Below are 13,310 nucleotides of genomic sequence, written 5' to 3' on the forward strand. Positions count from 1 at the left end.
ATTTGGTTGCTTAACCACAGGTACTGATGCAGACAAGCTTACCTTATCCAGCAACACATTCTGCCACAAACGGAAGATACTGAGGTAGCTTCTGTCTCTTGCACTGAATGACGTGAAGAAAAACTGCAGAAAAACACAAGGTAAAAAATAAGCTCACATGTAGCTATTTTCAAGAATCCCAGAATGCTTCCTTGTATCTTGAATATGCCAAGGTTATCAGTAACAGCATGCCTTCTTTCTCATTCAACAAACCTGGGGTCATATTCCTCAGGTTCCACACTTTGTGTCACTTTCAGAGAGTAAGAGTATGTTCCCCAATGTCCACACAGTATATAAAGACACTTGTTGTTCTAGTCATGTAACTTCCCTTGGCATAAAGGAAGAACTCCTTCCCAACTAATTACACACTTCAGTTTTTCCCCCACTTGCAAATAGGAGGTTGAACAAATCAGAAATACGTGTGTCTGTTTCTTACAGGCTGCAGCTATTTCCATTCTTCTGCTACATATGGCTTTTACTAACGTTTCACACACGATAATGTGAAAATAATTAAAATAGGAGATGAAATTATATGCATCATTTGCTGCATTAAAATCTTTCCCATTGGAAAGTTGGGGTATTTTTTAGCAAAGACATCTATCTTCCTTGTTGATGAAAGTTAATACTGGATAAATTGAAAGGGAACAGCCATATACAAGGAATCACAGCTCCTTCACAAAGAACAGCTCCAGGTTCACTGTGGAAAGCTATTTTCTATTCTTTGCCAAGAATTATTATTTTCAAGGCATTTATAGAACTAATCACAAAGTGTGCTGCACATAAGAAGGCTTTGCATCATGCTATTCAGTTTTTCAAATACACACTCAAAAACTTCAGTTCCCAGCACATGTTCTGGGGTAAATTTCTCCATGACTCAAAACCCATGACATCACAGTCCTTTTGTTTTCAGTAGTTTTCTTCCAGGAGCACTTGAAATCCAGTGACTTTTCCAGTATGAAGAATACACTTTCTGAATTCATGCCTTGAATTTTAGTTTCCAAATAGATTTCCTTTGCATAAGTAAGGTGAAAACTCTTACTTTCTGGATACAGCATCAACACCACCAGGAGATTCTGCAGTCAAACTGGAGTTGAATTACCAAGCCAATATGCACAGGGACCAAACCAAAGCCTGTCTTCTAATTCAAATCACATTTAAACATTTGACAGGCAAGTTACTTATGCAAATACAGACTAGAACAAGTGCTGTGTTCTGGACTTTGTAATTCAGCAAGAACATATTCAAACACAGATTTTCACCTTCTCTCCTTTTGTTGCTATTTGTATGGCATTTGGAATGAGACGAGCAGTCTTCTCCTTTGTCATGAAAGTGATATCCTTCAAAGCAATAGAAATCTAAGCAGAAACACATTTAATAAGACATATTAAAAGTAACTTGTGAGTACAAATTTAGAAGTTACAGAACATGCAAGAGGAACTCAAACTAACCCCAAACCCTGGGATGCAATTCAGATGAGATCACAAAGGCAGCTACTGTCTCCACGTGCTAGCCTTAACAGCAAGCATTTAAAAGTAGAAGCTGAGGTGGCTTAAGAGTTATGTCCCCTTCTTTCACATTAGGGCTAGGTTCTTCTTTTCTTCCACTCCTCCAGCCACACACCACAATCCCAAACAAATACAGATCACAGATCTGAAAGCCAATCCCAATCAGAATACTACATATAACGCAGGACAGAGATGAGAGAGATCAGATAGACTGTGTTATCTCACAGAAGTTTACAATATCGTCCATTTGCAAAGTTCTATTTGCATTCTAGTCATTGCAAGAAATTCTTCCTGCCTAGGCACGTTTGACTCATATTAGTAGCTGAAATGTTTCTGTTAGAATAACGTGGTCTGGCTGGCTGCAACAAGTTATTTCCATCCAGCCTACCCCCTCTTCTCTTGAATATAAGGCTGTGTTACCATTCAGCTTAGAGAAAGGAGGAACATACAGCTCTATCTTATTTTTTCCTGTGTGAGCAGAAGGTTCTCAACTTACTCCCTCTCTCTTTGCAACAACACAGCCTGCTAATGAGGTCCCAAACTTGGCTCTACCGTTGTAGCTGATGAGCTCAGATTGCCTTAAGGTATAGCTGAAGATACCACTCTGCTAGACAGGCAGGAACAGGTTACCAGGATGTATGCTGTTTTGGCTAAAAAAAAACCCCAATCAGTCTTTGAACAGTTTATATATTCAAGGGTGTAATTTCAAAGGGTTTATTTTTCAAATCCATTTGATGAAAGTAATCTTGGTTTTCAGCTAAGTATTTCTACAGCCCCTCTCTGTCTTAAATACACAAGCTATTTGTTGTTTGTCCTGTGCATTTCAGAGCACTCAGGTGTAAGAGACTTACTTAAGGTATAAGCAATCTCACAGCTCACAGAACATTCTGACATGTCCATCCCCTATTAGCTAGGTTATCTTCCCTTTCTCATTCGCTGCTTCATGCAAGTACTACACCAGAAGCATTCAGTTTGAATGAGAAGTTTTAAGTCATTAACCTAATCTGACAGTAATAAAGGGCCAATGTATCACAAATATGTACCTTTACTCATACTGTTCAAAAGCCACAGACCACAATAAAGAGACCTTGCAGAAGTCATTTATCAGTTCCCTTCAGCTGTTCTTAGATGCTGATATTTACATATGAGGCTAAGTAAGGGTCACTGCTGGAGACTTCTTCAACAGGGCAACACCATGTATCATGTCATGCCCCAGGTCTTACAGTAGAAGATTAATGTGTTATATTCCTTTACAGGGCAACTCTGTATGGTAAGGAAAGGCAAATTTTCATCCAGGAATGTAAAAAGCCAGCTTTAGCATAATTCATAAAATTCCTATGCTGAATGACTGACTGAGCAGGCCTACTTCAGCATTCAGATGCCTCCATTGCTATTCTCATTTTACAGGGCACAGATCTGCATTTCCACTCAGGCATGCAGGTTCTTTCTTCACAACCCAGAGTTACTGGTATGAGATTGACAGGATAAGATTGGTTTGAGGGACTCTAATCCCATATCCTGACAGGACAAAGAAAAGGTGGGATTCAAGTGAGCTAAGAGATCTTACTGTGGTCTCCCATCGGAAAATGTTGCTGTGGAAACAGAGCCAGTTTTCAGAGAGATACAAGCGTCCTTGCAGCAGGATATCCTTCTGCAGTGCACAGGCGTAATCTGTGTACAGAGAGCAAGAGCAAGTTACTCACCCACTGACTGCAGCACAGTTGACCCAAACCTGTTAACTCAAATTTAATGGGGTATTACAATATAATAAAAAAACATTTCTTTCACTCTAATGAAGTCTGTGAAGGCAGACTTCTACTGGCTTGCATCCAGACCATTGTTCTGGGAGCAGCCCAAAGCCAGAGTTGATGGTACATGGTACAAACATGTGAGGACAGCACTCCATGTATCAACCCCCTGTGCATTATCTCATGTGCTCAGAGAAAAGGTGTCAGGCAAGACCAGAGTACATGGGAGATGTATTCATTAGTCAAACTTCAAAGCACCTAAACAACACAATATACAAACATTTCATAGTACGACTGATTATACTGCCAACTCCTACATAACAGTAGCTCATATGTTAGTAAGATAATAGTTTTCCACTAGGCAGATCCTATCACTAGCTAAAACTATCTGCAGAGTGAGACACTAACTGGCAGCTTGAAGCTATCCAGCTCTTCAGGCAGGGGGTATTTCCAGAAGTTAGCTATCATTTTTATAATACTGTCTCTGACTGAAACATCCCTCCTGAGAAACAGATTTCCTCTCAAATGCAATCACCCTTTCTCAGATACCTGCTAATTAAGAACAAGAACAGAGTATTTGGTTGCACTTTTTAAAAAAACTCTCAGAGAGCTTTCACAATTTCAGAGCCTGAAGATTCAAACAAAAGGAATTTTCAAAAGTACAGCTGCTAGATAATTTAGACCTCTTTTGGAAGCTCAGACCTAAAGAAGTCTACCTAATGTATAGAAAATACCCAGAATATATGTATTCATGCAATATATTAGTGATTTTACCCTTAGAGGTATCAAATAGCTTTGTATCAAGCTATATCTGTATTTACAGAAGCTTTTATTACAACTTTTTTAATTCTCTAGTGTTTTCTCCCTCAAATAATCAAGTGGAAATAAAGTTTCTTGTAACAAGAAAGAGGCATGCGTACAAGCTCTTGGAGACATAACTACAAACAGAATTACATAAATTTAAATCTAAACAAATAAGTTGTAAGTGCATGTTTAAAGAAAAGTCAGATACCAAAATGCTGAGAGAGGAAGGCAACAGGAGTTTGAGGTTAAGGACTGGAGGAAAGCATTACTAAGAAGTTTGCATCTGATTTCTATGTTTTCAAGAGAGGGATTCAGACCTTTAGAGGTCATCATTGGGCAAGTGATGAGCAACGCCACTCCTACCTACGTACACAAAAGAGAATATCAAAACAAAAGGAAGAGATTAGCATTTCTATGTTTTCAAAACCACTAACTTAGTATGTTGCTTGAAAACAACATTTTCAGGCCAATTATAGTGGCACTCCTTTAAGCTCCCATTTAGACAGTCTAAGTAATTCATTTTAGGAAAACAGTATTTCATATAATCTTTACATACTGTGCTCATTACAGTGGAATAGTTGCTTCTTTTTAACAGCTGAGTTAAGAACAGAAGCAGTAACAATTCTTTTAATGAACAGCAGCCAGTAATGGCTTCATGGAGCACTGTAAAGCCTGTACCAAGTTTCTCTGCACCAAGCAAAGGAAGAGCTCTTTGCTTGGAGGATGCAAAAAGTCCTTTAAAGGAAGCATTGTTTTTTATAGGGTAAAAAAAAATTATATAAAAGTAGGGGTTTTGCTTCTGAAGGAACAGATTGAGGTTAACCCATTACTAAATCTTTCTCTAAATCCTAGGCAGTCTTCTTTGAAACTGTGCTTCAGAGTCTGCTCCATGGCTTTCTGTATCAATCAAGTGTAAGGAGAAACATCAAAACAATGCTTTGAAGTAATATCCTTCTGTTTTGCTTTCCTACTGAAGTATTTTGAAAATGCAGAAGGTATTTCAGAGGATAACTGCCTCCTGAAGCTGGAAAAAGACACACGGATTTAGCTGCTTCAGAGCTGTTGCTTGCACACTGCAAGCATACACTGACAGCCTCTCAATGTTCACTTCCTGAAAAGCTGCATAAAACAGGAGATGAACTTTAAACAGTCACAATGCCACTTTTGTATGAAAATATACTGTGTATTTGTTACACAAATACAACACTGGCAGGTGACAAAGGAGTGAATAAGGTGCATGAAAGGTGTATGCAAAGGAGGTAGGGTTACATGCTTGCCTTCTTTGGATTCTGCAGTGGAGTGAAACAGAATTGGAGCTCAAAAGGAACATTTCAGTGTTGAGAAAAGTTATGCACCATAGTTTGATATTCTCTGACACATGCTTTCTTCCTCTCCCATTCATCTGAGAAATAGTCTTTTAAATTACAACCACCCACCGTGTCACTCAGTCCCAGGAGTCACATTAATCAAGGTGCCTTCCTTTTCAGGAAGGAGAAAGTTTTTGCTAAGGATGATCTACCTAGTTAACAGGGGCACAGAAACAACATTCCTTATCTTTTCACAAAGCACACAGTAGAGAAGAGTATGGACCTGGCTTTCCTTGAAGGTACCTGATGGTAGCTCAAAGACAGGAGAATAGGAAGTTACCAGCTGCAGCTAGAATTTGCCATAAAAAACCTAAAATGCTTTGACATGACTGCAATTTGAAGTCATCAACCAGAAGACAAGGACTTTTGCTGTGATTGCTTCTTACCTACTATGAGTTTCTCTGAGTCTGGCAGATGAGAAAACTGTCTCTTGAATTCTTCACTCCTATATTTGTAAGTGGAACTTGAGAGCTGCAACAAAGAACAGTAAAAGGTTATGCAAACAGATTTATTTTCAGCTATCAACTGTCTTCATACTGGATGTGTAATTTTATCTTGGAGAACAAACGAACCTCAGAAGAGCAATAAAGAATAGGTGGTATCTAAATGTGATCATCACTGTAACTTTATGCTTGCTTATGTAAGAGTATTTATTTGGCATGGGCCACACTATTCCCTGTATCAGGCCAGATGCCAATCACGAGGCATGACACTGCAATGATGGCAACCTGCTCCACCCATGAGTAGATGAGAGCCCTTCTGGGACTAAATATTCCAGCACAGACTAAGTGTAGCAGTAGCAAGGCCACAACACAGAGGTGACAGAGAAAATCAAGCCCTCATGGAGGCACTAGCTAGACACAAAGACACAACCTGGAACATCAATGTCTACTTGGAGTACCACTTCAGGAATACTACAATGCACTGGATTTTTCACCAGTTGCTGTAATTAGACCTGTAGGAATAAAGGTAGTATTTCCCTCCAGTAAGCACAAGTAGCAGCAGCAGCATCACTTTTTGATTTTCTGTGATGTTCTACATTTCACCCCGTATTTGAAGAGAGCACTATCTATTATTCTCTTAAGATTCAAAATGGGCAGTAAACTCACAGCAAAGAGGACTATCTTGATGGACTTTAACGCTTTATTCTTATAAACAAATGTTCCTGCTCCCCTTCAAATGAAGGGCTTCAGCACATTCTCCAGAAAACATTCTGCTGTAAAAGTCCTACTTTCCAGTTATAAGAGGATTTTTTTTTTTTTAACAACTATTGGACACTTATTTTAGAGGCGGTCTTAACTAAATGCTCTATAAGGCCATGACTCAGCTGGACTAAAGCTATTACAGGAACAAATAACTTTTAAGTGTTCCTAGAATCAGGTATAAATATACTCCAAAAGCTTCTTTCACACTTTTTTTTTAAACCTTTCTAAAGATCTAAAGCACGTGGATGCTATTCTCTATTTGAGCACCTGTTACTCCAAAACTTGACATTCATCATTAAGCCCATTTCCACCATAAGATTAGTTGTTATTTATATTTAGGGCAGGGGAAGAAAGAAGAAAGGGGGCAAAGAACCACTTTTGACTGTATGACCTTGCAGTATGCTTACTAATAAAACACCTACTTTTGTCACACTCCTCCAGCATGTTAGTTGGCCACTACCCTTTCACTATGTTTGTGCTTGTTGTCCAAAAAAATCCCAGGACAAAGACAGACTTATCTTCACCTTGAGGGTCTTTTAATGAACTAGAGCAAATATTGTTCCACCTCCTCAAGATTCCCACATTTTGCCCTTTTTCACTGAGGATATTCCTGCTTCTTGCAGTTCAAAAGTTCCCTGAACACCATCCTACACTCACATCCTATGATGGTCTGTCACCTAGTTATACTTGAGAATTGAGCTCTTAGGCCATAAGAACACAAGTGCAACTTCAAAGTCAAGTGTTTAAGTGCATGTAACACAGGAGAGAGCAAAGTTGCTCTGACTCAGATCAGCTTTTAAAAAAATACATCCATGTTTCTTTTATTCATGGTAATAGAAGGTAAGTCTTTATGTTTGACATCTGTTTGAGTACATATTTGCTGTCCACTGATACTCTGAGCATTGTAATCCAAAAAGGCAGCAAGGAATGGAGACAGAAAATACATCCACCCCTGCCCTTCTGAGAAAAGTAAACATGAAAGATTTGGGTGCAGCTAAAGGGCAACATGTTAGACATGTCTCCTCTTAGCTGTAATGCTTCCAGTTGTATTTCAGTTATTTCTGAGATTATAAAAATAACATTCTTGCAGAACATGTAATCTGCTGAAGGAGGTGGACTATGATTTCTTGGCTTGCCACATCCAGCCCTGAAATGCATATTTTTAATTGATCCTTTGAAACAGACATCCATTGTCTGCACTACTTTGCAAAAAACAAGTTCTTTGCAACTACTCTGGAAAGAGACATGGGGAAAAATGAAAAATTAACTTGTAACTGTAAAGTTTCCACTTGTAGTTCTAGAGTCCCTATAGTTTACACACAGTCATACCTCAGTTGACTGAAGCCTAGGCTTGCATTGCCAATGCCGTCATACAGAAGATAAAAGAATTGGTCAGCCATAAGAGGAAACTGAAAGCTCACAACTTGTGGAATTATGATTTAGGAAGCAATGCTTTTAAGGAGAAATGTAGTTTCCCAAACATGCTGTGTACAAGAGATAAGAGATACACTGAAGTTCAGCATTTTTGTGGTTATAAAATAAAAGGAATCAAAGAGAATATGAGCATCACAGTATCACAGACACATTTATATTAGTGCCTGAATCAGCCAGTTCAACAACTCCAAGAGTCCAAACTCAAGATACTGAGTTTTACTTTGAAAAGTAATTTTTCTAGAACATAAAACCTGCTATAGCTGGTCTTAGAAACCCTTGCTGGCATTTAGAAGTGTTGTCATAAGTGACAGACTATAAGAAATCCTTATTAATTGTAGGTTTCTACTGCGCTCTTAGGACATTTACACAGAATCTGCTCTGAATCCTAATCTAATCAGCAGAAAAAAATGTGAGCATATTAAAACTTTTGAACCTTATCTTTTCCCTACTTTGCATGAAAACTAGCTCGCTTAAATCTGTACTTTTTACCTACTCAGTATGTGGCTTGATGATTAAGAAGAGATGCCTCAACAGACTTGGGAAACAAGGGACAATTTTAATACTATCGGCAATTTCAACTTCCTTAAAGTGAAGAAAATAAGACATTTCTATGAAAACAGCATCTCTCATAATCACTACTATAATGTCCAACACGTGGCAGGATTTGAAGCAGGTTGCCACCTCTGGGTTACAAAATCTAGCACCAAATATTAAAAGAGGAAAGGCATAAATCAGGTTGTAGAATGACACTTACAAGATGAAAACAGCAACTTGTTTTTAATACATACACATTTCTAAGTTTAATTACAAGTCATCAGGCAAACACTTTGCCTGAGGATAATTTTAGGCATTTATGGTTATGCTATATTTAATCACCAAGGAAATTATTAAGTGCAGCCAACAACTTATTAGCATTTTTCCATCTGAAGCCACAAAATATACCAGAAACCTGTAAAATAGCATGAACAGAAAAGCATTTTCAGTGACAACCAGAAACTTTCACAGAAGACAGTTATGTAAGAACCAGATACTCGAGACACATAACCAAGTGATTCTCATACCTTGTTTAGAAATGGACCAGTCCGACTATATAAAGTCATGTTCCAGAAAAAAATATGTAAACCTTAATAGGACTAAGCTGAGTTATTTATAGGAGAGAAGCCTGTTTAAAAAAACAGCTTTCCTTCACATTTACATCTTCAAAGTGTAGCCACTGCAAACAATTTGAGCCATTTAGCAAACTGCAGAGGAAAATTAAGCTACACCTTCTCCCAGCAGATTTTTCTTGCAGCAAAAATCCTAATCAGTAGGAAATTATTTGATTGCAGATATCACTAAGCAGGCAAATAAGCAATCAACTTCAGCATAATGGTGTGTACATTTTTTAACAATCACTAATGATAGTAATAATTTTGCATTTGTTTTGTTAGTGTTTTCCCTTTGTTTTGAGACACCACAAAACCTAGGTGATCTGACAATTTGCATTCTATAGTTGTGACGTGCAGCTATGAATACAACAGCTGAGATCACAGGTAAGGTGACCTCACCAGGAGGGTAACACAACTCTGATGTCACCTCATTTCAAGAGATGCACACCTGTCTCACACTGAGCTTCAGTCTTGCTATCAGTTTCCACCACGGGCTTGGGGTTCCAGAATCAAACAAGCCTATAAGCAAGCTACCCAAACTACTATTTGTTTTATGCTCAGAAGCCTCACTTGACCATCAAAATATAAAATGACCCATGTGGCCCATGGAACACATAGGTTTGCTCTTGTCTAACAACATGTATATCCAGGCCAATAACTCTAAACCTTACTTAAAGATCACCTGACTATTCCCCAAAGACCTGCAGTTTCCTATGAAGTTTCTGGACAGGGTCAAAAACAAATTAAGGTTAGGATAAAAGTACATTTTAACCTTACATTGGCATATTAAAACAAACATTAAGTATTCCGGCAAAAGCTGTTGCATTTCTACTGAATAAGGTTTTCTTCCCTATTCAAATTCATACAAAACCCTTTTTAGCATCAGAAGAAAGAAAAAGAAAACAGCCTCCAGAAGAACAACACCCAGTCAGAGAGAAGTGTGGACTTTATACAACAAGACTATACTGCAAATATTCTTTAAACTTATCTGATACAGTAGGGAAAAATATCAACCCAAAACCTACCAAAAAAACCCTAAACAAAACATGCCAAGATCCCATTTCCAGTAAGATCGATGCCTCACTAGGGTAGATGAGAAACAAGTTAACAGCCCTGAACAAAAGCCTTATTTAACAGTGTAAGGCAGACAAACTTAAGACTTCACATACTCCAAAATGGATTCAGGCAGACTTCCCTATTAACAGGAACAATTCCCATGGCACACTGAGATGGTGGTCTCTCACCTGTAAAAGGTGCCACTGTGACAAGCCTTTCCATCACAGAAATGTTGATCCCACTGCAGCCATTTCTTCAGTCCACAAAAGTTCATTAATCATCCATTTTAATCTGTAACACACAAGCTACAGCTCTCCTGCTTTAAAACTAGAGCTGCAATAACCAAACTTCCATTTGGCAAAGAATAAAACATATATTTTACCTTTTTTAAATTAAAAGTCACTCTGGATGGAAAAATCCATCCTAGCTATGTATAGTTCTACTAGTCTAGTTGGTTAAGTTTATCTTCACTTTGTTAAAGTTGTTAATTTTATCTTCACAACTATTTTTGGATTGTAAACAAGTTATTCCATCTCTCCTTTTGAGGTAGGGATTAAGCTTCTCAAGTCTATTGGCAAAAAGATTTTTTTTCAGACTTATTCTTGTGGCTTTTCTGAATCCTCTCTTATTTTCAATGTCCTTTTTGAAAGCTAGATATAGCATTGCAGGAGTTACCACAAACAGATAAGTCTGAATCACAGATTGCTTTTAGGCACAGAATCACAGGGAAAGCTCACATCCACATGACTACCAATCTGCCTTATCTTTTTGCAGCTACAGGGCACAGTTTTCCATTTCTTCTGAAAATAAGAACTAGGCTATATGTTGGAAGTATCAGACTTGTCCTGTTCACCTTGTCACACACAAACAGTCCAGACCCACTCTATTACAATGATCTATTTTCACTAACCACTTCTTGACAAAATTACAGAAAAAAAATTTGGTTAGGAATGATTTTCAATCTTTGAGTACTCAAAAGATTTACTAGAAGTGACTTGTGCTCTTTTCTCTTTTGAAGGACAAAAACATTTAACTTACACAGGGGAAACACCACTCACAGGACCTGAACAGCAGCATCACATTACTTAGGGTGACTTACTCTGCTGTTTACAGAACACTTTGGTTCACTTTTCTTGGTTTTGGAGGGTATTTTGGTGGTGGTTTTGGGTTTTTTTTGGTTGGCTGGTTTTTGTTGTTGCTGTTTGTTTTGGGGTTGAGGGGTTGCTTTTTGGGGTTTTTTTTGAGGTTTTTGTTTAGCTGGTTTGGGGGTTTTTTGGGGGTGCTCTATGTGTTTGGGAGTTTTTGTTATATTTGATCACATCTGCTTATCCACACAGTTGTATTTAATTCATAGGTCATGAGAGGCATGTAAACCAATTAAAAAAAAAAAAAAAGAAACCAAGCAACTGTTGCCAGGGGTTGCTCAGGCATTGTATTCCTCAGGAGCCTGTTTTCCAAAAGCTCCCATGTTCTCAAGGAAATGCAAACAAACTCACAGTCACAGTGGCAGGGGGAAAAGTTTAGGGAGCTTCAATTATTTTCCCTACATTATTATATGCTCTTTTTCCCTCACCCTTAACTCTGGAGAGGGGAGCTTCATAAGCACAAGGCCACTGGCAGGCACAGGGCTGTGCACTAAGGTCATTATGTCCCCACTCCTGTGGCCCAGCCCCCTTCTTATTTGTAGGGGCTGAAGGAGAAAAACTTTAACATTTCTTAGTGACTGAGCAGAAAGCAAACTGGAGCATTCTCCTCCAGTGGCATCCGTAGAACTTTGGTGAAAGTATGTCTTTCTTCTGTTGGAAATACAGTAAGTATAATTTAAAGAAAGGGATATTAGAAGACAGGTCATTATGGCCAATAATCCAGCTACTGTATATTCTAGGGATTTGTTTAGTTGTCAGGAGAAGGTTAGGGTGGATAGGGGAGTGAGGGGTGGTGGTTGTGTCTTTTTAAGGCTATGAGATGCCATAAACAAGGCTAAAGACAGAGGTCCCTAGTTCTCCCAAATGAGTGCTACTATTAACTAGCTCTCACATGCACTCAGACAGGCACACTAAAAGCGTTAGACTATGATTTACCACTGACACCAGTACCTTCCAAAAATCCACGTAGAAACAAACTCCTCAGAACTATTTCATTAAGGAGAGCTTCTGAAATATTGGACACCCACCTAGAAAACATTTGACACCCAGTGTCATGAAGGTGACTGAATTAGGTGCTTCTGAAAGGGAGACTGTTCCCATTTATTTTAAAGACTGGGTATAGTACCTCAAAGCACTGTGTTCCACAAGAGTAGCCCAGCTCTCACCAAGTGACAAGGACATTGGTCGCAACAAGCCATCACTGACCTGATTTGTGGTGAAAAGTCTGTTTTCCTGAAAAGGAGGAACTACTGACCAGGGAGACCTGATCACAAGTGTTTCCCCATGTGTAACATCAACTGGACTGGACTGAAATACTGCTCACAGAAAGCCTGGTCATTTCCTGCACCTCACCAGTCATGGTGTCACTCCAAGAGCAGGAAGGAAGGTCTCATCCTTGAGCTTCACCTATGTAAGTACAAATATCAATACATGGTGGAGCATGGCTTGAAAAACAGCCTAGAAAATCCACAACCAAGTTGTTACAATTATGATTTTGACAGACAAGAAAATTTAGCATCACATGAAATACTATGCTGCTAACATCAGGTTATATAATTATAACAAAGATAACATTTTTGTGAAGAATTTTAAAATCTGGCATCCTTCCCAAGAAAAAAATTCAAAGACTTAGAGTTGAAAATATAAAGTTCTTCAGAGAACTTTAAGTTGCATAACCAGGTAGAGATTACATTTTTAATGTTCTCTAAAAAAAAAAAAAAAAGGGCAAACCAAGGGGGGAAAAAAAAAACCTAAAACCAAAACAGTACAACAGACCTGGAAGAATTTTGTAATAGAGTATTTCAGTTTAGAACGTGAGGAGCTCTCCCAAGTTTCTCCTTCAAGGTCATACCAGAATT

General features: G+C 38.4%; 1 protein-coding gene and 1 long non-coding RNA gene across 6 annotated transcripts in view; both read right to left on the reverse strand.

Annotated features, from left to right (window-relative positions):
* The window catches only part of GRAMD1C (GRAM domain containing 1C), a 51,907-nt gene that overhangs the window by 28,125 nt on the left and 10,472 nt on the right, over positions 1 to 13,310 (reverse strand). For all 5 annotated transcript variants that reach the window (XR_014854375.1, XM_085071056.1, XM_085071048.1 and 2 more), the window contains exons 3-6: positions 5,850 to 5,934; positions 3,112 to 3,215; positions 1,299 to 1,394; positions 43 to 123 (exon numbers count right to left, since the gene is read on the reverse strand). Coding sequence is in view for 4 of the 5 variants with exons in the window: in XM_085071056.1 (XP_084927182.1) it covers positions 43 to 123; positions 1,299 to 1,394; positions 3,112 to 3,215; positions 5,850 to 5,934 (366 nt within the window). In the remaining variant the exon portion in view is untranslated. The remainder of the gene's footprint in view (positions 1 to 42; positions 124 to 1,298; positions 1,395 to 3,111; positions 3,216 to 5,849; positions 5,935 to 13,310) is intronic.
* On the reverse strand, positions 10,495 to 12,903 carry LOC146445284 (uncharacterized). Its single transcript, XR_014854379.1, has 3 exons — positions 12,578 to 12,903; positions 12,403 to 12,479; positions 10,495 to 10,611 (listed from the first exon to the last, which is right to left on the reverse strand). It is a non-coding gene; the product is annotated as an uncharacterized LOC146445284 (long non-coding RNA).

The sequence above is a fragment of the Lichenostomus cassidix genome, chromosome 1 (assembly GCF_008360975.1).
Source record: "Lichenostomus cassidix isolate B80296 chromosome 1, HeHo_3.0, whole genome shotgun sequence".
NCBI lineage: Eukaryota > Metazoa > Chordata > Aves > Passeriformes > Meliphagidae > Lichenostomus > Lichenostomus cassidix.